A 26,717-nucleotide genomic window follows, 5' to 3' on the forward strand; every position below is an offset into this window, starting at 1 on the left:
TGGTGGGGAGGATCTGGGAGAAGTTGGAGGAAGAGAAGAATCTGATTAAAGTATATTATATGAAAATAATTATTTAAATTAGAATAAATAAGACTGTATTAAAGGGGGAAATTTAGAGGCATAGGTACATGGAAACACTGATGCAGAAATGTCAGAAGAGATGATGGGCTCCTGACCTGGGTGGGAAGGAAGGACAGCGGTGAGGGTTATGAGCAGTAGACTGGTCAGGAGAGGGGATGGGGATAGGGAAAGAGAAGACTGAGGATGTCTAGGAGTCTCTTTCATATTTCTGCTCCCATCAGAGCAATTCCTGCTTTAACTATTGTCTTGCTGATTAACATATGAGTGGTGACCTAGATCAGACTATTTTGAGCAGTGTTAGGAAATTTCCTTTATATATCTTTCCTTGCGCATATGTTTAAATGCACCTATGTGTTTACATTTTGTTTCAGAAATATAGTTGATATTTGTACTGCTGGGCAAAGCATTAAATGTGTAGAGTGTTAATAAACACAGTCAGGCACACACTAAAAGGATCATTTTAATTTACTCTTCAATTGGATCCAATTACTCTTGATAACTGTGATTGTAGCCAGGCTGGTAGGCATGTGGGGATGCGAGACTGTGAAGAGCAGGGTGGGTATTGGTGCTGTGGTGTTCTCGTGCAACTCCCAGAGAGCTGCCTTGTGACTTTAAATATGATTACCTACTCCATTGTAGCATCTGTTTTCATGTTTCTATTTTTCTAAGTCTTTGTATAAATTTTGAGTATTTGTTTTTTTGTTATTCTTGTTTATGGAAGGTTTTCTCCCCCAAGGAATGTGTCCTTTAAAGAAATCTGACTCTTGCTTATCCCAAGAGAATAAATATATTTATCATGCTTGATGTTAAAAATTTGGTTGCAGCCAGACCATTGGCTGCATGCCTGTATTCCCAAAACTCAGGACGCAGAGGTGGAGAGATCTTTTGAGTTTGAGGTTAATCTTTTCTATAAAGTTAGAGTATCATGAAAGCCAGAGATGTTATACTAGGAAACTCTGTCTTGAAGAACCAAAGTAAAAAAAAAAAAAAAACAACTTTGGTTTTTATAGATTCACCACTCAAATCCACAGTATACTTGAAATGGATTCTTTGCATGCAGAGCAAGGTAAGAGTAAAAAGGAAGAAATAACCTATCTTTGCACATATCCACATGATCCATCAGCATTCCCTGGGAAGACTACAGTGTCTCCAGTGCACTGCACACATGACCTTCTGTCATTACTCATAGGACAACATGTGTTAGGGTCTGTGTCTGACTGATGTTTTAGATGTCATCTTAATCTATTTATTCCTGTTTTTCATGTATCTGTGGTGGGTGTGTGTGTGTGTGTGTGTGTGTGTGTGTGTGTGTGTGTGTGATCATAGACTGACAGGATCCTTCCTCAATTGCTCTCACATTATTCATTGAGGGAGCATCTTTGGTTGAACCCACTGTTCATCACTTCATCTAGTGTAGCTAGCTGCCTAATTCTGGGGATCCCCTGGCTCTGCCTTCCCAGAGGTGGAATGAGAGTGTGAAACTGCATGTGACATACCATATGTCACATTTGTTTCTAGGAGGTTGTGGGATGTTTTAGATGTTCATCTTAATCATGAGAAATGAGTGTCATCGGCCTTATTTGATAGGTGAAGAGACTGAGGCATTGGGAGGTTCAGTAATTTAGGAAGATTCACAAATACTGAACAGTGTGCTCAGAATCCACATCCCAGCCTTCCTTTCCTTAATGAAAAAGTATTTTTAATTTTATGTATTTAGGTATTTTCTAAATACATGCTCATGTACCATGTGTGGTCTTGCCTGTGGAGGTCAGAAGATGGAATCAGATCCCCTGGATCTGGAGTCACACAGCTCTGAGTTGTCTGGTCCCCTTCAAAAGCAGTTAGTGCTCTGAACTTTTGAGACTTCTCTTCACCCTGTATCTCCCATTTCTGCCTCTATAACTGTGCATGTCAGGTGACACATAAATGAACGTGATTCTCTTACAGTTTCTACCATGTGGGTGATTCCAGGACAGAACCAAACTAGAGTTTCTGAATTCATCTTGCTTGGCTTCTCCAGCGACCCCACCACCAACAGCACACTCTTCATTATGTTCCTTCTCATCTACCTGAGCTCAGTCATGGGCAATGGGCTCATTGTCATGCTGATCTGCCTGGACTCACATCTGCACACTCCCATGTACTTCTTCCTCTGTATACTCGCCATGTTGGATATGGGCTATGTCACCACCACCATGCCCCAGATGTTGATGCATCTTCTGGTTCACTCTAAAACCATCTCCTTTGCTGGATGCTGGATGCAGATGTATGTGTTTAGTGCCCTGGCTGCTACTGAGTGCACCTTGTTTGTTGTCATGGCTTATGACAGATATGTGGCCATTTGCCACCCTCTGCGTTATACTGTCATCCTCAACTGGAGACTGTGCCTATGGTTGGCAACTGTGTCTTACGCCTGTGGTTTCCTCTCTGCTTTGTTACATACATTCTTCACAATGAGTCTGCCATATTGTGGACCCAACAAAGTCAACCACTATTTCTGCGAAGGTCCTTCAGTGCGTAACCTGGCTTGCATGGATACCCACTTCACTGAGATGGTGGACCAGATCTTAAATGTTCTTCTTGGTCTTGCTCCAATTTCCCTCATTGTGGCTTCCTATGTTCATATTGCCCAGGCAATTCTCAAGATCAAGTCCACCAAGGGACGATGCAAGGCGTTCTCTACCTGTGCCTCCCACCTGACTGTGGTCTCATTATTCTTTGGTCCATCCTCTTACAACTACTTGAGGCCCCACTCCAGCTACTCCTCTGAGCAAGACAAGCAGATTGCACTCTTTTACAATGTCTTCACAGCCTTGCTCAACCCCGTGGTCTACAGTCTGAGAAACAAAGACATCAAGAGGGCATTTCTCAAGGTGCTAGGACATCATAAGGTGGACTGCTGAACCTGGAGTGGATCATTCGCTATTTAAGAAAAAGACAGTTTCCTTATTACATGTAACTGACCAGTGCATTTGAACCAACATTGTACTAAGTAACTGGGACAAACCACTGTGAGACCAAGGTGACTACCTTGATTGATAATCTACACTAAGGTATAATTCCAAATACATCAGTAATCTTACTGGATTATAGCAAAATAGATTCATCTGTTCCTCATATTTGTGGTTGTAGGTTGGACATGACCTTCTATCCTTTCACATCCATACTGAAAGAAGAACATTATATCCAACATTTTGTACTAGAGCAGAAGGAAAGAAACAATGGACAAACTCACAATGACTCAGCTTCTCAAGAGTGACCTGCTTCTCTGTCCACACATATTTTGGCCAAAGCATGGTGTTGTGGAGTATTGTTATAACTAGGTGCTGATATGTGACTTTGGTTTATGCTATAGAATATTATTTTCACTGTGCAAAAGTGTGTTACATTTGTTTGTGCTGCATGTCTTAAATGATGTAAGGAGGTGTTATACTTGCTTGTATTTCATTTGTTTAATTATGTAAAGATGTGTTACATTTGTTTTGCCTTGTTTACCTAAGGCACCTGATTGGTCAGTTTAGGGCGTGGTGGCACACACCTTTAATTCCTGCACTTGGAAGGCAGAGGCAGGCAGATCTCTGTATGTTGAAGGCCAGCCAGGTCTACAAGAGAGCTAGTTCCAAGACAGGCACCAAAGCTACACAAACCCTGTCTCAAAAAACAAAACAAAACAAAACAAAATAGTTGAATGATCATTGAGAAGGCAGAAAAGGGAAAGGCAATATTTGCAGGCAGAAAAAATGAGTAGGAGGAGAAATTTAGAAATGAAAGACAAGAGAAAAGAGAACAGGGAGGAAGAGGGGTACACGTGCAAGACAGAAGCCAAGCTGTCACCAGCTACCTGATACAAGAAGCAGTGAAAATAAAGTATACAGAAAGAAAGAAAACTGAAAAGGCCTGAGGAAATGGTAGAAAGGGAGAAACAGGCTTCTTTTAAGTTAAAAGAGGTAGCCAGAAATGAGCATAAACTAATACGATCTCATACAATCAGAACTCATACGAAGTCTCTGTGTGATAATTTGGGAGCTGGTTGCTGACCCAAAGAAAAAGGCTGGTACAGTATTGTCCAACCTGAGAACAGGAGGTGGGAAGTTTTTTCATCTGAGAGAAGTAATACAAGGTCTTTTTCCATGGTCTGTTATGTTAACTCCTCTTCTTTGAAGGCAGCAAGTGACATACATTATATAAGCTGCTATAGTTTCCAGAAAATAACATACAAAAGCATCCCTACAAACCACCAAAAAACATTCTAACTGTAGATAGCATGTTAGTAGAGACAGCAGAGGCTGAGGCACTATATCCTAAGGAGCACAGCAGGTGTTGTCAGGACAGAAATAAGCTGATAGTTTGTGGAACAAAACCAATGTTGATGGAGACTGCTCATTCATTTCCTGGCTTCCCAGACCTGAATAATCACACAGAAACTATATTAGCTACAAAACTCTTGCTCAATAGCTTAGGTGTATTTCTAGCTAGCTCATGCATCTTAAATTAACCCATTTCACCACAAGGCAAGGTCAAAGAACAACAGATTCCTTCTTCCAAGTCCTTTTATATGCTTCCAAGATGGTGTAACCCAATTTAGTGTGTGCCTTCCAGCCTCTGGATCTGGGTTAAAGGTGTGCATCTTTAAGCCTTGGGATCTGGATTTTTTGTGTCTTTTTACCTCCGAATTAAGGAAAACATTTGTCTCAGTTGTGACCTCCATTTTAGGATTTTAGTTAATTTCTTGTCTAGTTAAGTTGGGAACCAACTATAAAAGTCACAAGTGTGTCTTGCTTAATATTGTTCATCTTCCATAATAGAAGGTATAGATTCCATTCCTACACAGCTACTGTTTACTCTTCTGATAATATTTTTTTATTTTTTTAAATTTATTTATTTATTAAAGATTTCTGTCTCTTCCCCGCCGCTGCCTCCCATTTCCCTCCCCCTCCCCCAATCAAGTCCCCCTCCCTCGTCAGCCCAAAGAGCGATCAGGGTTCCCTGCCCTGTGGGAAGTCCAAGGACCACACACCTCCATCCAGGTCTAGTAAGGTGAGCATCCAAACTGCCTAGGCTCCCACAAAGGTTGCTGTTGGGAATGCAATCCTGCACTACCATTCTGGAAATCAGTATGTCGGTTTCTCAGAATATTGGGAATCAATCTACCTCGAGACACAATGATATCACTTTGGGACATAAACCCAAAGGATATTTAATCATACCACAAGGACACTTACTCAACAATATTCATATCTGCATTATTCATAATAGGCAACTCCTGGAAACAACCTAGATGCCCATAAACTGAAGAATGGATAAGGAAAATGTGGCTCATTTACTCAATGAGTATTGCAGAGTAAAAAGCAATGACATCATGAAATCTGCAGGCAAATGGATGGATCTAGAAAAAAAAATCCTGAGTGAAGAAACACAACTCAGAAAGACAAACACAGTATGTACTCACTCATAAGTAGATAGACGATATAAAGGAAAGCAAAGGATAACAAGACTACAATCCACAGCTCCAGAGAACTGGGAATTAGGGGTGGAAGGGGTAGGGTAAAAAAGGAGAAGAGAGGAAGGAAAGAGAGTAGTAAAATTATTTAGCTCAAGTAATACACTTTTTTTAAAAGAAAGATTCATGCTGGGTATCCCTGGCTGTTCAGGAACTTACTATATAGACCAAGTGGCTTCAAACTAAAAGAGATGCTTTAGTTTCTATCCTAGGATTGCTGGGATTGAAGACATACTCCACACAACCTGGCCAAGCAATTTTATCCCTTGTCATTTTGATAAGTAGATCTCAGATCTAAGAAATTGTTTCTTGATCCAGTATCATGAAAATTTATTCCTGTACTTTGTTTTTAAAGTTTTTTAGGTTTTGATTCATTCAGAACTACTTTTGTATATAAAATATGCAAAAAAACCAATTATATTCTTTGTCATGTGGATATCCATGTGTCTCCTTCACATTTTTGGGAAACATTATTCTTTCCCCATTGAACACTCTTTATGTACCTGACCAAAAGATTAGTCAATACATTTCAGTGCTTCTGTCTGGAGTGACAATCCTAGTCTATTGAATTCCATGTCAGTCTCAGGCTGGTGTCATCTTTTTTTGTTTGGTATCACTTTGTGGATGGTTTCAAAAGCGGGAAACATGAGTTCTTGTTCTTTGTCATTATTTTTAAAGATTGTTAGGTGTTGTCTTGGTCACAAGATTACTGTGGGAAGAGACACTATGACCACGACAACACTTTTAGAGGAAGGCATGTAGCTGGGTGGCTATTTATGGTATCAGAGGTTTACTCCATCATTTACTATCATGGCAGGGGTATGCTGGCACTCCTGTCACTGGAGCAGTATCTGAAAACTACATCCTGATCCATAGCCAGAGACACAGTAATCCTGGCATGGGCTTTTGAAACCTCAAAGTTGACCTCCAGTGATGTACTTTCTCCAAAAGGCCACGCCTCCTGATCCTTCTAATCCTTCCAAGGAGCTCCACTGTCTGGTAACTAAGTGTTGAAATATATGAGCCTGTGGGGCCATTGTTAGTCAGACAACCACAGGCCTCTTCAGGAACTTTGGCACTTTCCAAGAAACTTTAGGATCCATTTGGCAATTTGAAAAGTCTGACTGCTAAGATTATAAGAAAGACACATTGAATCTCTGTATCTATTTTGGGTGTACTGACACCTTAATGATATAGCCTTATATTACTTGAACCAAAGCCTACAAATAACCTTGTGAAATCAATCCCCTCCTATAACATGCACATACACACATTACAGCTATTATATATTTAGATACATATTGAAAATATATATTTTGATAGAGAAAAATGATTTTGATTTGTTAACCATCCTTTTTTATTTGATGCTATCCATAATTTTCTAAGCATCCATGTAGTGGTCCATTAATGAAGTATTGTTATCTGGAAGCCAAATTAAGGAGTCCCTGCTTGTGAGAGCTGTGGATCTGCTGCCTTTTCTTCATGAAGTTCACCCTCCTCTCCTTTGGTCTGTGGGTCCCTCTGATACAGAATGGAACCTCTTGAGTTTTGCCTTTACTTCATGCTGACCTTTGGGTTGATCTCATGACCACTGTGAAACTGGCTCAGCTCTGAGCAGCAGGAACATTTTTGGTTAGAGCAGAGGTACAGCCATTAGTTTGAACTCACACAATTAAGTATGTCATAGATATGGCAGATTCAGCCTCACCCAAGTGACAAGTGGCCAGGCCCTGGAGATAATTCTACCATTCACTAAATGAGTGACATTTATCAAATAACTCATGTCTTCTGGGTCACTTTTTGCTATCTGTTCAATGAGCAGGTAGGACCATACTTGGGAATCTCTTTATGCTGTAGTGATTTAAAACACCAGGAGCAGCCACGATGCCATATTATGTCTGCTTACCTTTCTGAGTCCTCACCCAGAAAGACAGAAGAACCAACAACAACATTGCTTCATGTTATTTTATTTTTCCTCTGATGTTTTTCTTATACCAGATCCCAAATATGCTTTCTCTGAGACTTTGGTTTTTTTTCACATTTCCAAGTTCTGACCCACATGTGAGTATTTCTCTGCCATGTTGTTGAAATCCATGTTTATTACAAGTGGTGTGTATGTCTTTCTCCCTTTTGAGCCCCTCCCTGTGATTCCATAATAAAATCTCAGTGACTAAAAACAACAGGGCATGGTGCTGTATCATTCCATATGTGACACTCAGTGACTTCTGTCTGCTTCTCTCTGAATCTGTTTCCTTATACATCCTGGTGAAGAATCTCTGCCTGGACTCGATTGCCTCTCAGAGCTAATGAGGATCAACAACAGGAGTGAGGAGAGTTGGGGTCTGAGCTGTGGAACAAGACTTAGCAACAGCACTGCAGGGGCCAGGGTGCTTCTGATTAGTTCTGATTGCCAATTACTAAGGTGTAAATGCACCTGTGATGGCCAATGTCATGGCTGCAACACATGCCTCTGATCAGCAATTGAGATTAAATGTCATTACACAGTATTTAACCAGCAAATGCATCACACTATACAACTGTTAGAACACAGAGCACAGGAAAATGGAGTTGCTCATCAAGATGTACAGAGTTCAGAGATTTTGTTGCCTTCACTCTTTAATGTTATGATGTGAACTCTAGACTTGAGCATTCTATTTACTCAGGCACTGTACAGCTGAGCACATTCCTAGGCACTCTGGTTTTTTTTTTCTGCAGTACAACTTACTTGTCATTTCATAATTAACCTTACTATTGACTGTGTTTAAGGAGCAGCTCACAGGAATTCTAACCCCTTATCAATCAATCACTCTAGGAAGACTTTGTCATCCAGTCTTCTCCTTCTGAATCCTTAGGAAACCAAGACATAGAGAGAAGGCAGGAATGGAGATACAAGGTCAGGGAACATGGATCAGTAGTCATTGTAGGGGATGACATAATCACAATTATTTTCTAATCAGTCAAGAAGGGAAGAGGCTACTATTGGAATTCAACAGAAGATGCAACTGAGATAAAATGACAGCAAGTTCAAGGGAACATGCTCAGAGCTTGATACATTTGGACTCAAATTCTTATTTGTATCCAAGAGATATGAAGCCCTCTGAGTTTTCTCATTCCGTTGTCGTGGAGATGTCACTCGTGAATTCCACATTATAATGTCATGGTTAACTCTGTTTGTTTGCTTCTGTTTATCAGCATTTTGCATATATGAATGTATGTATATACATACAGCACATGTATATCTGGTCCCTGGGGAAGTCAGAAGAGGGCACCAAGTCCTCTAAAACTGGAGATACAGATGGTTGTGAACTTCCATATCATATGCTGGGAACCAAACTGGGTGTTCTGAAATATCAACAAATCCAGTTTGCTCATAACCATGCTCCAATCACCATTGTTGTTTGACCCTTCATTAGTACCAGAGAGTTTGAGTAACTTTGCAAGTCATTCTGTGTTCCACCAGTCAGCACCCAAATCATGACACAAAGACAAATTATTAGTTATGAAAGCTTGTCTGATAGTTTAGGCTTGCTTCTAACCAGCTCTTATAACTTAACCCATATCTTTCCATCTGTGTGCTGCCAATTATCCCATCACTGCTACCTCTCTTATTGCGTATCTTGCTTGTTCACTGTCTCTCAACATCTCTGCCCTTTTTCTTCCCAACATCCTCTCTGTCCCCAAAATCCTTCATAGATACTGGCTGGTCAGCTTGTTTTTTATAAAGCAATCCAAGTGACACATCTTCACAGTGTAAAAAATGGTTATTCCACAACAGAGCAAGTTGCTCAGATATTACACAGCAGAGAACGAAGGACTTTGATTACACCAAGGTGGTTGAGGAAGGAAGAGGACTGTGACTCAAACATGGTCTCATTGAATGTCAGTGCTCACGGTTTGGGCAATAAAAGAAGAATCAGAAAGATAATTTAAGTCCTTGAACTGTCTATCAGGTGACCATGTTCCAGCACTTCTCTGAGGTGCTGTGATTCCCCAGTGATTTTAGAAAAGAGAACAGGTCACCACTCCACCTCCAGTGGGTTGTTTCCTCCTGCTCTGCTCCCAAGGGTGTCACTTTAGTGCTCTTGCTGATAGCATCCAGGAATCATCTTTACAACACTACTGGGAAAAGAAATGGCCCTTTTCCTGTTCTCCTGTGGTTAAGAGAGGAGGCAGAGTCATAAAACTTCAGCATCTGTTCCCACTGTAAAGAGGTGAAGATGTCTGAGCTTACCTTTATCAAGAAAGATTTTTATGAGTAAAATTTTTAAGAGTCAAGGCTGGCTTACTTGCAGAGGAAGTGAAAGATTCAGTCCATTAAACTCTACAGCATCTTGGAATTTTTCTGGAGATACTTCCTAGTATCCCAACTCTCTGAATTATTTGGCTTTATTGGACTTCCTCATATGAGCCACTCAGTGAGACATTTCTTGGATTTTCAAGAGGTAAGATGGTCACTGGTGTTTGGCTTGTGGGTGGGGTCCTGGCATCTGTGGGACTAGAAATAAATTAATCAAGCCAACCATCTGCAGGTCATCTGTGCATACATCTTAAATTCCCCAGACCTCTCTTATCATTGCCTGCTCTCTTTTCTTCTTTTTCTCCCTATTGTGTCTTTACTTCTTTTTTCCTTCTCTGTTTATTAATTTAATAAATATTTACAGAGAAATTGTGTTTAGAAATAAAAACTATGGAGTTCTAAGCTCAAAATCTCAAGTGAAGCAGAAAGCCACATCCATTACAGAGCAGTGGTGGTCAATATCTTTTAAGGAGCCTTCCCAGACAGAGAGTCACAGCTTGATGTACTTTGTGGGCAGAGAAATCATGATTCTGTTTTGATGTTTCCTTTGGGAGGAGGTGTGAATCTGTTGTACCCTAGGTGGGCATCAAACTCAGATATAGTTGATTATTTCTTGTACTCCTCATCCTCAGTCTTCCAGATGCTGGCTTCCTAGATTTGGGCTACAATGTGTAGCATTTTATGGCTTGGAACTCAATTCTAATGTCTTTGTTTGTGATTTTGTGTCATAGAATTGGGCCAGCAATCCTGGTGTGTCACTGTAAGCAAAGTCAGAGGCCACTGGGCTGGAAACCATAATAGACTGTGGATCAATACTTGGTGTCTCATGCCACAGAAACCACACCTCAAGTCCCCTTTTCTTGGATCCTCCTACATTCAGTATATCCCAGGGCCTCCCACATTCAGACAGGATGGGAAATCTCATTGGGAGAACTGGTCTGTTGCCTGACTACCAACTCTGTCCTAGGAGGGCTCTGGACTGACTGAGTCTCATTAAGTTCAACTAGATGGACAATGTGAAGACTTTGCCTTCTTCACCTCCCTCTTCAGTGCCTGTGTGCCAGAATCAGAGAAGGTGACAGAGAGTCAGGCTCTGACATCACAGCACCCAAACACCCATTTCCCCCATTCCCTGTAATCTTGAATGACCTGCCCTCTCCAGGCCTTAGGTGTTCACCTATAACATATAGGTAAGAATAATTCCTTCAGTGAATTGTTATGTTGAGCAAAAATTAGGGAAACTATGGTTGGAATGTACAAACTACTCAATAAATGTTAGTTTATTGTTTTATTTAAAAAAGCTTAGGAAATGGCCCATGCAGCAATATTCTATCAGAGAAAATTTTTCCTTAATTGTGTGAGGACTCAGTTAACAGGAAAAGAAAGATTTGACCATGTTGTTTTGTCTCAAAATTGATATCAGGCCCCTCTAGGACACCTCAGATTGTAACCAGCCAATGAATAAGAAATACAGGATGTATCCTACTTGGGTTAGGACAGGAAGTGGTAGCATAACAGGGAATTCTTCCTGGCCTAGCTAAGTCATGCTGTAGCCCCAGTGTGAGCAACACAGTACAGGTGGTGGTTCCCCCTTCATGATGATGATAAGAAGCTAGGCGATTTCTTAACATATGAGAGAGGCAGAGGCATGTGGGATACCGGGAGTGCTTTCATGGAGATTTGTGAATGGGGAAGAGGAGATGGAGGTGAAAGTTGTGTACTGAGGCTTAGTGTCCACAGAGAAAGCAAGTTAGGAATGACCTCTGCACCCTCCTCAAAGGACAGAGCATGGGAGATCTTAACTGGTCCAGATAGGATGAATGTGAAATTTCTGAACAATTGCTGCTGCAGCAGTCCCAGGGAGAACGTGTTGATGCAGACGAAGAACCAGCACTGAGAAAGGAAAAACCAGTTGTCTATAGAATTCTATATATATATATATATATATATATATATATATATATATATATATCAGTTACCCTCCAGAGCAGGCCACATGTCAGGAGTAGTGGGCCTATAGGAAACTGACTCCACATTTGAGTTTTGTTTTAGTATTTTTTGATTTGATTTTCTTTTTTATTAATTTTTAAATAGTGTTTGTTGTTTGTTTTCTTGAAAGAGAGAATGGGAGAAAAGGGAATTTGAAGTTGGGTGGAGAGGATCTGGGAGAAGTTGGAAGAGGGGAAAAATGACTGAATTATATTATATAAAAATAATTATTTAAATTAAAATAAATAAGACTGTATGGGGGAAATTTAGAGGCATAGGTGCGTGGAGACACTGATGCAGAAATGTTGAGAGAGATGATGGGCTCCAGACATGGGTTGAAACGAAGGACAGCTGTGAGGGTTCTGAGCACTCGCCTGGTCAGAATAGGGCATAGGGACAGGGAAAGAGAAGACTGAGGATGTCTAGGAGTCTTGTTCATATTTCTCCTATCAGAGCAATCCTGCTTTAACCATTGTCTTGCTGATTAACATGAGTGGTGACCTAGATCAGACTATTTTGAGCAGCATTAGGAAATTTTCTTTACATGTCTTTCCTTAGGTATACATTTATATATGACTATGTGTTCATATTTTGTTTTAGACATAAAGTTGGGATTTGTACTGCTGGGAAAAGCATTAAATGTATAGAGTGTTAGTAAACACAGCCTGGCACACACTGAAAGGATCATTTTAATTTACTCTTCAACTGGATCCAATTGCTGTTGCTGATATTAGATAACTGTTATTGTAGCAACACTGGTAGGCATGTGGGGATGCGAGACTGTGAAGAGGAGGGTGGGCCTTGCTGCTGTGCTGCTCTTGTTCAACTCCCAGATGAGCAATGGTGCTGAGAACCTCAGCCTCATCAGTGCTCACCAGACAGCTGCCTTGTGACCTTTAAATATGATTACCTACTCCACTTTAGCATCTGTTGTTACGTTTCTGTTTTTTCTAAATCTTTGTATAAACTTTTGAGTGCTTGTTTTTGCATTATTCTAGCTTACAGAGGGTTTTTTTTTCATCCAAGGGAAGTGTCCTTTAAAGAAATCTTACCTTTGCTTACCCTAAGAGGATAAATATATTTATCATGCTTGATGTTAAAATTTTGGTTGCAGCCAGATGGTTGTGCTGCATGCCTGTATTCCCAGTACTCAGGAAGCAGAGGTGAGCAGATCTCTTGAGCTTGAGGGCAGCCTAGTCTATAAAGTGAGTTCCAAGACAACCAGAGCTGTTACATAGAGAAGCCCTGTCTTGAAGAACCGAAGTAAATAACAAATTTGTTTACTATAGATTTACCACCCAACTCCACAGTACACCTGGAATGGATTGTTTGCATGTAGAGGGAGGTAACAGTTAAAAAAAATAGATAAATAACTTATCTCCTCAAAGATCCACATGATCCATCAGCATTCCCTGGCAAGACTACAGTGTCTCCAGTGCACTGCACACGTGACCTTCTGTCATTACTCATAGGACTACATGTGTGAGGGCCTGAGTCTGACTGATGTTTTTTATGCTATCTCAATTTGTTCGTTTATTCTCTCTTTTGCATGTACCCGTGTGTGTGTGTGTGTGTGTGTGTGTGTGTGTGTGTGTGTGTGTGTGTGGTTGTAGACTGATAGGATCCTTCCTCAATTGCTCTCACCTTTCTCACTGAGACAGGGTCTCTTAGTTGAACTCAGTGCACATCATTTCGTAGCTTTGTGTAGCCCTCTTGTTCTGTCTCTGCCTTCCCAAAAATAAAATAAGAGTGTGTGAGACTGCATACCACATATCACATATTACATGTTATTTAGAGGAGTTAGCTCTGTGAGATGCATTAGATGTCCATCATAATCCTGATGTGTCCATCATAGTTTATGAATGTCATCAGCCTTATTTGGTAGATGAAGAGACAGAGGCATTGGGAAGTTCAGTAGCTTGAGAAGCTTCACAGAAACTGAACAGTGTACTCAGAACCCACATGCTAGCCTTTCTTTTCTTAATTAAAAAGTATTTCTTTGATTTTATGTGTATAGATATTCGCCTACATACTTGTTTGTGCAACATGTGTGTGTCTTGCCAGTGGAGGTCAGTGAATGGACTCAGATCCCTTGGAACTGGAGTCACACAGCTCTGAGCTTAGGTATCCGCTTCAACAGCAATCAGTGCTCTTAACTTTTTGAGCCATCTCACCAGCCTGTATCTCCTTTTTCTGCCTCTACAGCTGGCCTGTGTCAGGTGACACAGAGATGAATGTGATTCTCTTACAGCCTCACCATGTTGATGATTCCAGGGCAGAACCAGAGCTGGGTTTCTGAGTTTATCCTGCTTGGCTTCTCCAGTGACCCCAAAACCAACAGCATCCTCTTCATTGTCTTCCTTTTCGTCTACTTGAGCTCAGTGCTGGGCAATGGACTCATCATCCTGCTGATCTGCCTAGACTCACATCTGCACACTCCCATGTACTTCTTCCTCTGTATACTCGCCATGTTGGATATGACCTATGTCACCACCACCATGCCCCAGATGTTGGTGCACCTTCTTGCTCATTCTCAGACCATCTCCTTTGCTGGCTGCTGGCTTCAGATGTATGTGTTTAGTGCTTTGTGTATGGTAGAGGCCACCTTCTATGCTGTTATGGCTTATGACAGATATGTGGCCATTTGTCACCCACTGCGTTATACTGTAATACTCAACTGGGCTGTGTGCATATGGTTGGCAGCTGGGTCTTGTGCCTGTGGTTTTCTCTTTTCTGTGTTGCATACTTACTTCACGATGAGTCTGCCATATTGTAGGTCCAACAAGGTCAACCACTATTTCTGTGAAAGTCCTGCGGTGCGTAGCCTGGCTTGCATGGATACCCACATCATTGAGATGGTGGACCAGATCTTGAATGTTCTTATGGGTCTTACCCCAATTTCACTCATTGTGGCTTCCTACGTCCATATTGCCAAGGCAATTCTCAAGATCAAGTCCAACCAAGCACGTTGCAAGTCTTTCTCTACCTGTGCCTCCCACCTGACTGTGGTCTTCTTATTCTATGGTCCATCCTCTTACATCTACTTGAAGCCCAACTCCAGCTACTCTCCTGAGCAAGACAAGAAAATAGCACTCTTTTACAATGCCTTCACAGCCTTGCTCAACCCCGTGGTCTACAGTCTGAGAAACAAGGACATCAAGAGGGCGTTTCTCAAGGTTATAGGGCATAGTAAGGCAGGCTGATGAACCAGGATCTAGGAGAACCTGGAGTGGATCGTTCACTATTTAAGAAAAGGACAGTTTATTTATTGTGTGTAACTGACCAGTGCATTTGAACCAACATTGCACTTCGTAATTGGGACAAACCAAGGTGGCTGCCTTGATTGATATACAAAGGCATAATTCCAAATACATCAGTAATCTTACTGGATTATAGCAGAATAAATTCATCTGTTTCTCATATTTGTGGCTGTAGGTTGGGAATGACCTTATATCCTCTCCCATCCATCCTGAAGTAGAAACCTTATACCCAACATGTAATACCAGAGCAGAAGAAAAGAAACGTTAAACAAACTCGCAATAACTCGGCTTTTCAAGAGTGACCTGATCCTCTGTGCACATATTTTTTGGCCAAAGCAATTAGCATGGTGTTGTGGGATATTGTTTTAACTGGATAAGATGTAGTACTTTTGTTTATTCTGTAGAATATTGTTTTAACTGTGTAAAGGTGTGTTACATTTGTTTCTGCTGTATTTGCTAAATGATGTTATGAGGTGTTACACTTGTTTGTCCTGCATTTGTTTAATTATGTAAAGATGTGGTGCATTTGTTTTACCTTGCCTGCCTTAGGCACCTGATTATTCAAATAAAAAGTTGAATGGCCAATAGCAAGGCAGAAAAGGGAAAGGCAAACTTTGCATGCAGAAAGAATAAGTAGGAGGAGAGATTTAGGAATGAAAGACAAGAAGAGGAAAGAGGAAAAAAGAGAAAAAAAGAGAAAAAAAGAGAAAAAAGAAGAGGAAAGAGAACAAGGAAGAAGAGGGGTATACATACAAGAATAGAAGCCAGGCTGCCACCAGCTAGCTGATACAAGAAAAAGTGAATCTTAAATATACAGAAGGAAAGAAAACTAAAAAGGCCTGAGAAAAATAGTAGATAAAGAGAAACAGGCTAATTTAAGTTAAAAGAACTAGCCAGAAATGAGCATAAACTAACCAAGCAATCAAAACTAATATGAAGTCTCTGTGTGATGATTTGGGTGCTGGTTGCTGACCCTAAAGAAAAAGCTTAGTACAGTATTGTCCAACCTGAGAACAGGAGGTAGAAAGTTTTTACCTAGAGAGAATTAATACAAGGTCTTTTGCCATGGTCTGTTTTGTTTGTTCCTGCACTTTGAAGACAGCAAGTAATGTATATTATATAACCTGATATAATTTTCAGAAAACAATAGCATAACCTACAAACCACCAAAAACATGCTAACTGAGAACAACATGGTAGTACAGACAGCAGAGGCTGAGGCACTCTATTCTAAGTAGCACAGCAGGTGTTGTCAGGACAGAAATAAGCTGATAGTATGTGGAACAGAACCTATGTTGATGGAGACTGCTCATTCATTTCCTGGATGCCCAGTCCTGAACAATCACACAGAAACTATATTAGTTACAACACTTTTTGGCCAATAGCTTAGGTATATTTCTAGCTAGTTCTTACATCTTAAATTAACCCATTTCACCATGAGGTAGTGTCCTACCAGTAGGGTTCCAGCATCCTTCTCCTTAGGCAGCTACATGGTATCTCTCTGACTCTGCCTACTTTCTCTACTTCTCTCTCCCTCCCCCTCTTTCTCTGTCTTTCTCTATCTCTGTTCTGATTTCCCACCTGGTCTTACTCTGTTAAGTCATTGACCCAAACAGCTTCATTCATCAATGAATAAATGCAACACATATACAGAAGGACATCCCACATCATCTCCCCTTTTTAGTCTAATTAAAATGGAAAGTTTTAAATTTAACATAGTAAAATTACACATAATAATACAGGTATCAAACAAGGATTATACTTGCAATATTTAGTTTATTCATATGTGACAAAAATAAAGAAAATATTCTATCTTCTATTTTATCCTTGTGAGCCTAAAGTTTTGTACCTAATTTATCCTCTATCATAACTAAGTAAAATTATCATTATCTTCTTCAACTCCCTCAAAGAATCCATAAAGGTATAATATTACCTAAGTAATCAAGAAGCACAATGTAAGCAACTTCCAAAACTTTAGAATTGACAGAGACATCTTGCTGCCAGGACAGTCACCCAATGTTTCTCTGCAATGTTGGGGCATTCATCTTTAGCCTACAGGACTTAGTATCTGGCAAACATTTCCATGAAGCAGGAAATTTGGAAGACTATTTAACCTATATTAACAGTTTGTCAGTCACTTTCTTCTGTATCCTCCAGAATGTCTGGCAGACTCTTTCATGAGTCAGAAACTCTGAAAGAATATCCCATCTTTTGAAGTTTAGCAGCCATTTTTCTGTGGGTCCTGCACATTCATTTCATACAGCACACTAAAAGCAGTCCAAGCAAAAGAAGTTTATTGCCCAAATGACTAGTCTTTTCACATTGAAAGCAAATTCCCATAACGAGTTTCTTCAAAACCCATCAACCACTCTGAAGTAATTGATGCTACCAGAAGTGGACACGCCTCACTGTCAAGAAAAGTCTGAGTGTTCAAACATATGAGCCTGTGGAACCAGTGTTAGTCAGACAACCACAGGCCTCTTTAGGGACCCTTGCACTTTCCAGTGAACTTGAGAACCCATTTGGCAATTTCAAAAGACTGACTACTAAAATTATAAGAGAGAAACACTGAATCTGTGTATCTATTTAGGGTGTACTGACACATTAATGATATAGTCTTTTATTACATGAACCATCATCTTCAAATGACTTCGTGAAATTAATCACCTCCATAAAACACACACATACACACATTAAAGCTATTATTTATTTAGATACATATATAAAAATATATTTTTGATAGAGAAAAATGTTTCTGTTTTGTTTTACCATCCTTTTTTTTTATGCTATCCATAATTAAATGAGCAGCCATGTAGTGCACCATTAACGAAGCATTGGTATCTGGGGGCCAGTTAAGGCATCCCTGTTGTGAGAGTTGTGGATCTGCTTTCTTCTCCTCTCCTTAGGTCTGTGGGTCCTTCTGGTGCAGAATGGAACCTCTTGAGTTTTACCTTTACTTCATGCTGACCTCTGGGTTGGTCTCATGACCTTTGTGAAATTGGCTCGGCTCTGAGCAGCAGAAGCATTTTTGGTTACAGCAGAGGTACAATCAATAGCTTGAACTCACACAGTTAAGCATACCATAGACATGGTATATTCAGCCTCAAGTGGTAAGCGGCCAGGCCCTAGAGATAGTTCTACCATTCACTAAATGAGTGACATTTGTCAAATAACTCATGTCTTCTGGGTCACTTTTCACCATCTGTGAAATGGGCAGGTAGGGCCATGCTTGGGAATCTCTTCGTGCTGCAGTCTTTTGAATCACCATGAGGCCATGTTAAGTCTGCTTACCTTTCTGAGTCTTCACTCAGAAAGACAGAAGAACCAACAATAACATTCTTTCATTTTATTTTATTTTTCCTCTGACCTTTTTTTTTTCTTTTGCCAGATCCCAAATATGTGTTCTATGAGGTTTGGGGTTTTTTTCACATTTCCAATTTCTGTCCCCACATGTGACTATTTCTCTGCCATGTTGTAGAAATCCATGTTTAATACAAATGTTGCATGTGTCTTTCTCCCTTTTGAGCCCCTCCCTGTGATTCCATAATAAAATCTCAGTGTCTAAAACCAACAGAGCATGGTGGCTGTGTCATTTTATACGTGATACTCAATGACTTTTGTCTTTTTTGGGGGGGGGGGGATCTGTTTCTTTGTTAATCAAAGTGGAGAAAAATCTAGGCTGGGCTTCATTGCCTCTCAGAGCTGATGAGAATCAACAACAGGAGTGAGGAGAGTTGGGGTCATAGCTGTGGAACAAGACTTAGCAACAGCACTGCAGGGGCCAGGGTGCTTCTGATTAGTGCTGATTGCCAGCTACTAAGGTGTAAATACACCCATGGTGGCCAATGTCATGATTATAATACATGCCACTGAGCAGCAGTTGAGATTATAAGTCATTATACAGTGTTTCAACCAGCAAAGATATCACTTTAAACAACTACTAGAACACAGAGCACAGGGAAATGGGGTTGCTCCTCAACATGTGTAGAGTTCAGAGCTTATGTTGCCTTTAAAATGCCATGATTCCAACTCTAGCCTCAGACATTGTCTTTATCAGATGCTATACAGCTAAGCCACAATCCTAGGCGCTCTGCCTCTGATTCCAATACAATTTATTGTCATTTCATGATTAGCCTTTACTATTGGCTGTGTTTAAGTAGTAGCTCAGAGGAATTCTAACCCCTTATCAATAAATCATGCTCAACAGGAATACTTTATAGTCCAGTCTTCTCCTTTTGAATACTTAAGAAACCAAGACACTGACAGCAAGCAGGGATGGAGATTCCAAGTCAGGGAACACTGGACAGAACTTGTAGCAGGGTGGTGTCATCATCACATTTATTTTCTAGCCAGCCTAGAAGGGAAGAGATTACTACTGGAATTTCACAGAAGAGGCAACTGAGACAGTATAACAGCAAGGTCAAGAGAACATACTCAGGAGCTTGATATGTTTGGACCCAAATTCTTACTTGCATCTAAAGGCAGGAGCCCCCCAGAGAGTTCTGTCACTGCACTCTCATGGAGATGTCACTGCTGACTTCCACACTGCTAGGTCATGGTTGACTGTTTTTAATTGTTTTTTTTAAGTGTATCAGCATTTTACCTATATATACATTCATACATACATACATATGTACAGCATAGGTATTCCTGGTCCCTGGGGAGGTCAGAAGAGGGTACTAGATCCTCTAGAATTGGAAATATAGATGATTTGAACTGCCATGTCTGTGCTAGGAACCCAACTTAATGTTCTGCAAGATTAGCACATCCTGTTTTTCTCATAAGCATCCTCCAGCCCCCATTCTTGTTATCTCTTCATTAGCACCAAAGTTCTGGACAACTTGCTCAGGTATTCCACAGCAGAGAAAAGAGGACTATGACTGCCCCAGCGTAGTTGAGGAAGGAGAGGAGTGTGACTTACACATAATCTCATTGAGGGTCAGGGCTCATGGTTTGAGAAGTAAAAGAGGAATCAGACGAGAACGTGAGTCCTTGACCTGTGTATCAGGTGACCAGGTCCCAGCTCCTCTTCTCTGAGCTGCTCTTATTCCCCGAATTAGTCTAGAAAAGGGAACAGGTCATCACTCCTACCTCTGTGAATTGCTGCCCTCTGCTCTGCCACCCAAGGGTCTCCCTATAGTGCTCTTGTTGACAGCATCTAGGGACGTCTTAGCATCCCTACTGGGAACAGAAATGGCCCTTTCCCAGCTCTCCTAGGAAAGCTCAGAGGGGAGGCAGTGTCATAAACCCTCAGGAGCTGGTCCCACTGGTAAGAGATGAAGAGGTCTGAGTTCGCCTTTATTAAGAAGGATTTTATGGGTAAAGTCTTCAGGAGCCAAGGCTGGCCTACTTTCAGAGAAAGAGAGCGATCCAGTCCCTCACACTCTCTACAGCACCTTGGAATTTCTCTGGAGATTGAGCTGCCTATCACTCTGGACTCAGTTGCTTTATGGAGTTTCTCATAACAACAAGAAACTGCCACTCAGTGACAATCCCTGGATTTACAAGTGGTAAGGTGACCACCAATGTTTTTCTCATGGCTAGAGATAATAATTAGTTAAGGCATACATCTCCAGGTACTCTGTGCATACATCTCAAACTCCCCAGACCTGTTTCCTAGTTGGCTGTTCTTCTTTGCTCTTTTTCTCAGCCTTGTATCCTTACTTCCTTCTCTTTTCCTCCAATTTTTAATTTAATAAATATTTACAGATTGTTTGTTGTTTTAAATCTTGCTGAGACATAAAGGTCTGGAGTCCTGAACTCAAAGATTTCAAGTAAAGCAGAAAGTCATATTCCTGAGAGAGCAGTGAAGGTCAATGTCTTGAAAAAGACATCACACCACAGAGACACAGCTTCATGCACTTTGTGTGCAGAGAAATCATATTTTTTGTTTTGTTTTTTTTTATTTTGGGAAGGGGAATGGTTAGTCTGCTGTAGCCTAGCTTAGTTTAATCTTGCTGTATAGTCAAGTATATCCTAGAACCCCTGATCTTATACCGTCAAGATTCAGGCTTTGTAGGTTGATACTAATACGGATAGTTTTTTGGTGAGGGTTGCCTACAACGCCCTCCTGATATCTTTATCTGTGAATCCTAGGTTCATAGAATTGGGTCACCACCCTGCTGTAACACTGTAAGCAAAATCAAATACCACTGGGCTAGGAAACCATAACAGGCTATGGGCGACTAAATTGTTTCCCCATGCCATAGTAATTATGCCTCAAATCCTGTTTCCCTGGATCCTTTACTTTCAGTACAGCTCAGAGCCTCCCACATTCAGACAGAGGGAAAATCGCTTCAGGAAAGCTGATCTATAGCTAGCTGTCCAACTCTGTCCTAAGAGGGCTCTGGCCTGTGCTGAATCTCAATAAGCTCAACTTGATGGGCAATTGACTTGATCTTCTTCACCTCCCCACTTCAGAGCCTGTGAGTGAGAGGCAGAGAAGGTGAGTGAGAGGCAGGGGCTGATATCACACCCCTAAACTAACACTTCCACCATGATAAGCTTGCAATCTGAAACAGCCTGCTCCGATCCTTAGGATTTCACATATAACACACAGGTAAAAACGCTTCCTTAAGAGAACTGCTGTGTTGTTAAACTAAAGTTAGTGGATCATTGGATGGAATAGATAAATTATCTAAACTAGATATTAGTTTATTTTATTATTAGAAAGGTTAGGAAATCCCCCATATAGCCACAGTCCATCAGAGATAATTTCTCCTTGGTTTTGTGGGGTTTCAGTTAACAAGAGAGAAACAATGGGTTTGTCCAAGTGTTTTTGTTGTCAAAACTGATATAAGAACCCACCCCACCCCGCCCAGGATTCTTCAGATTGCAACCACCCAGTGAGCAAGAAATGCAAGTTGTATCTTACCTGTGTTAGGGTGGAGGATGTAGCACAACAGGGAAGGCTTCCTGGATTATCTGAGTCCTGCTGTGGTCATCAATTAGGCAACACAGTGGGCATGGTAGTACCCCCTCCAGAAGTTAGGGACTTCTTAATGTGTGAGAGAGACAGAGGCATGCAGAATACCAGGAGACCATGCATGGCGATTTGTGTGTGTAGAGAGAGAGAGAAGATAAAAAAAAAAAAGTTCTGTGCTGAGGCTAGCCTTTACAGGGCAGTGGTTTAGTAATGACCAGTGCGTCCAACTCAAATGTCAGAGCATGGGAGATCATAAAAGGCTTTTAAAAGCAGCCAGACAAGAGCGATATGGACATTTTGAAAAACCACTGCAGCAATCAAATGAAGAACATGCTGAGGAAGACAAATACCCAGCAATGAGAAAGGGAAGTAAACACAAAACTCTGCCACTAAAATAATAATAATAATAATAATAATAATAATAATAATAATAATTTAATTGCAATTAATTCCTATCAGGAAAGGCACACTCAGTTTTCTTATATAGCATTTCACTACGCATACCAGTTACAGTCTATGGCTGGACTCATGCTCAGGATTAGTTTGACAACAGGAGACTGCCTCCATAGATGTGGTAGATTTTTTATTTTCTTTCTTTTAGTTTATTTTTTTAATTTCTGTAGATTGTTTTGTTTTGTCTTAAAGGAAAGTATGAGAGGTTAAAAAACACAAAGTTGGGTGGAGAGAGTCTGGGAGAAGTTGGGGGAAGGGAAGGATACGATCCAAGTATATTATATGAAAATAAATTTTAAAAATTCAAAAAAAGAAAAGACTGTATTGAGGAGGAATATTAAAAGGCAAGGGGCACATGGAGATGCTGATGCACAAATGCCAGGAGAGATGATGGGCTCCTGACCCGGGTGAAAAGGAAGGACAGCGGTGAGGGTTATGAGCAGTAGACTGGTCAGGAGAGGGGATGGGGACAGGGAAAGAGAAGACTGACGATGTCTAGGAGTCTCTTTCATATTTCTGCTCCCATCAGAGCAATTCCTGCCTTAACCATTGTCTTGATGATTAGCATGAGTGGTGCTGAAGTTCAGACTATTTATTTATTTAATTTGTTTATTTTTTTATATTTATTTATTTATTATATTATGTGTATAGCATTCCTTCCACGTGTGCCTGCAAGCCAGAAGGGGGCGCCAGGTCTCATTATAGATGGCTGTAAGCCACCATGTGGTTGCTGGGAATTGAACTCAGGACCTCTGGAAGAGCAGTCAGTGCTCTTAACCTCTGAGCCATCTCTCCAGCCCTTAATTTGTTTATTAAAAATTTCCACCTCCTCCCATTTCCTTTCCACTCCTCCACTCCCCTTCCCCCTCCCTCTCCAGTCCTAGAGCAGTCAGGGTTTCCTGCCCTGTAGGAAGTCCAGGGTCCTCCCCTCTCCATCCAGGTCTAGGAAGGTGAGCATCCAAACAGACTAGGATCCCACAAGTTCAGACTATTTTGAGTAGTGTTAGGAAATTTCCTTTACATGTCTTTCCTTGAGCATATGTTTGTAGGAACCTTTGTGTTTACATATTGTTTCAGAAATATACTTGATATTTCTGTTGCTAGACAATGCACCAACTGTGTTCAACATCAGGGAACACAACTAGACCCACACTAAAAGGATCATTTTAAGTCACTCTCCCACTGGATCCAGTTACATTGTGAACACTAGATTCTGTTATTGTAGCCAGGCTGGTAGGGGTGTGGTGATGTGAGACTGAGAAAGGAGGTGGGCGTTGGTGCTGTGCTGTTCTTTTGTAGTTTCCAGATGTAATGATGCTGAGAACCTCAGCCTCCTCAGTGCTCACTGGACAGCTGCCTGTGAAATGCCCTTGAGATGTGGTTCACTGTTCTATGGGAGCCTCTGCTGTTATGTTTGTGCTTTTCTAACTCTCTCTATAAGTATTTTGAGTACCATTGCTTATCTAAATTACCATTATTTTTCCCTTAAAGGAAAGTGTTCTTTTAAGGAAATCTTACCTTTGCTTCCCGCAAAATAATGGATAGATGTATTTATCATGCTTGGATATAAATAAAATAATGGATGTTTTAGAGTTACTTGGAATTGAATGTTTCTGTACATAGGGAGATGGAAGTGGAAAAAGAATAAGTGACTTTCCTGCTACCATACTCCACGATCCATCAGCATTCCTTGGGAAGATTACAGAGTCTCCATTGTATTATGCACAAACTTCTATCATTGCCCATAGGACTAGAAGTATGAGAGCTTGTGTTTGACTGACATTAGTTCTGTCTCCTTCATCTATATGCTTACTCTCTTTTGCATATGTCTGCAGTACATGTGCGTGTGTGTGTGTGTGTGTGTGTGTGTGTGTGTGTATGTATACGTGTATGTGTGTGTTGAGAGACTGACATGGTGTTCTTTCTCAACTGCTCTCACCTTATTCCTTGAGACAAAGTCTCTCAGTTGAATCCAGGGCCCATGATTTCAGTAGTTAGCTATCTTATTCCGCAGATCCCACCTCTGCCTTCCAGAGATGGAATGAGACTGTGAGACTGTGCACATGTCATGTGTTATGTTCTGGTTCCTGGAGTTATGTGAAATGCTTTAGATATTCCTCACTCTCCTGAGACATTTTTGTCATCAGCCTCATTTGATAGGCCAAGAGACTGAGACATTGGGAGGTTCAGTAACTTGGGAAAAATGCTTAGAACTCATATGCCAACCATTCTTTTCCTAATTAAAAAGTTTTTTTTAATTTTATGTGTATGTGTTTTGCCTACATACATGCTTATGACCATATGAGTGTCTGACCTGTACTTGTGAGAGGAGGGAGTCACTTGGCTTGGAATTGGAGGTACAGATAGTTCTGAGTTGTCTGATTCTATGGAAGAGCAGTCAGTGCTCTTATACTTTTAGCTAGCTCACCAGGCTGTATCTCCCCTTTTTGCCTCTATAGCCATGTCAGGTGACACAGAGAAGAAATGATTCTCTTACTGCCTCAACCATGTGGATGATTCCAGGGCAGAACCAAAGCTGGGTTTCTGAATTTATCCTGCTTGGCTTCTCCAGTGATCCCACGACCAACAGCATCCTCTTCATTGTCTTCCTTCTCATCTACCTGAGCTCAGTCATGGGCAATGGACTCATCATCCTGCTGATCTGCCTGGACACACATCTGCACACTCCCATGTACTTCTTCCTCTGTATACTCGCCATGTTGGATACGAGTTACATCACCACCACCATGCCCCAGATGTTGATACATCTTCTTGCTCACTCTAAGACCATCTCCTTTGCTGGCTGCTGGATGCAGATGTATGTGTTTGGTGCCCTGGCTGCTACTGAGAGCATGTTGTTTGTTATCATGGCTTATGATAGATATGTGGCCATTTGCTACCCACTGCATTATACTGTCATCCTCAACTGGGGACTGTGTATAGAGTCGGCAACTGGGTCTTTAGTCTGTGGTTTCCTCTCTGCTTTGTTACATACATTCTTCACCATGAGTCTGCCATATTGTGGGCCCAACAAAGTCAACCACTACTTTTGTGAAGGCCCTGCAGTGCTTAGCCTGGCTTGCATGGATACCCACCTCATTGAGATGGTTGACCAGGTCTTGAGTATTCTTATGTGTCTTATTCCAATTTCCCTCATTATGACATCCTACATTCATATTGCCATGGCTATTCTCAAGATCAAATCCACCCAAGCCCGCTGCAAGGCTTTCTCTACCTGTGCCTCCCACCTGACTGTGGTCACATTCTTCTATGGTCCAGCCTCTTATATCTACATGAGACCCAACTCTAGCTTCTCCCCTGAGCGAGACAAGCAGATCTCACTCTTTTATAATACCTTCACTGCCTTGCTTAACCCTGTGGTCTACAGTCTGAGGAACAAAGACATCAAGAGGGCATTTCTCAAGGTGCTAGGACATGGTAGGGTGGACTAGTGAACCGGGATCCATGAGACGTTTGAGTGAATTATCACTTTTTGGTAAAGGAAAAGCATCTTGATTTAATTGTTCTGTGGAATGATCTTTTGTCCTCTCACACCCATCCTGAAGGAGGAAGCTTATATCCAACATGGCATCCTACATCTGAGGCAAAGGAACAGTGGACAAACTGACAATGACTCAGCTTCTCAAGAGCAACCTGCTTCTCTTTCCACACATTCTCTTGGCCAAAGGAAGTAGTATGGTTCAGCCTGGCAGCAGGAAGCAGGAAGTTTTTGTGTAGAGAGAAGTAATACAAGCTCTGTGGCTATGGTCTAATATATTGACCCCTCTTCTTAGAAGACAGCAAGCCATATGCATTTTATAATCTGATATAGTTTCTAGAAATCAAAAGCACACACACAAACCAACACAAAACATGCTAACTGTGGATAGCATATTAGAGACAGCAGAAGCTGAGGCACTGTATGCTAAGTAGCACAGCAGTGTTGTCAGGACAGGTGAGCTGATAGATTATGGAACAGAACCAATACAGCTCAGAGAACTAATTTCACACATAAATTCAGTGTGGTCTATGGGGAACCCGATGGCCTCTTCTGTCAAATACTGCAATGCTGGAAGTGAAGGAATCTGGGTTCTCATCAGAACCTTCCCAACTTTTCTCCTCATAGACAGCAGCCAAGGGCATGCCCAACCATTGACTGCTGACTGCTGACTGCTGGCTCCCTTTCTACCATTTTCTGATGGAGGGTATGGAT

The 26,717-nt window shown here is 41.1% G+C and overlaps 3 protein-coding genes across 3 annotated transcripts; all 3 read left to right on the forward strand.

The window, feature by feature from the left end:
* The first annotated feature begins 1,996 nt into the window (after positions 1–1,996).
* On the forward strand, positions 1,997–2,984 carry LOC121447834 (olfactory receptor 2A12-like). The gene has a single exon (XM_041651117.1). The coding sequence runs from the start codon at positions 2,037–2,039 to the stop codon at positions 2,982–2,984; it is 948 nt and encodes a 315-aa protein (XP_041507051.1). The 5' UTR covers positions 1,997–2,036.
* An 11,141-nt stretch (positions 2,985–14,125) lies between these two features.
* LOC121447835 (olfactory receptor 2D3-like) lies at positions 14,126–15,070 on the forward strand. Its single transcript, XM_041651118.1, has one exon. The coding sequence runs from the start codon at positions 14,126–14,128 to the stop codon at positions 15,068–15,070; it is 945 nt and encodes a 314-aa protein (XP_041507052.1).
* Positions 15,071–24,996: 9,926 nt separating this feature from the next.
* LOC121448604 (olfactory receptor 2A12-like) lies at positions 24,997–25,956 on the forward strand. Its single transcript, XM_041652736.1, has one exon. The coding sequence runs from the start codon at positions 25,012–25,014 to the stop codon at positions 25,954–25,956; it is 945 nt and encodes a 314-aa protein (XP_041508670.1). The 5' UTR covers positions 24,997–25,011.
* The last annotated feature ends 761 nt before the right edge of the window (positions 25,957–26,717 follow it).

This window comes from Microtus oregoni, unplaced genomic scaffold (assembly GCF_018167655.1).
Source record: "Microtus oregoni isolate MIOR12 unplaced genomic scaffold, Mior012 000005F_ref0000423, whole genome shotgun sequence".
In the NCBI taxonomy this organism is placed as follows: domain Eukaryota; kingdom Metazoa; phylum Chordata; class Mammalia; order Rodentia; family Cricetidae; genus Microtus; species Microtus oregoni.

Bases quoted from the DNA above. Each gene is read 5' to 3' on its own strand.
- LOC121448604 (XM_041652736.1), top strand. From the start codon at position 25,012: ATGTGGATGATTCCAGGGCAGAACCAAAGCTGGGTTTCTGAATTTATC.
- LOC121447834 (XM_041651117.1), top strand. From the start codon at position 2,037: ATGTGGGTGATTCCAGGACAGAACCAAACTAGAGTTTCTGAATTCATC.
- LOC121447835 (XM_041651118.1), top strand. From the start codon at position 14,126: ATGTTGATGATTCCAGGGCAGAACCAGAGCTGGGTTTCTGAGTTTATC.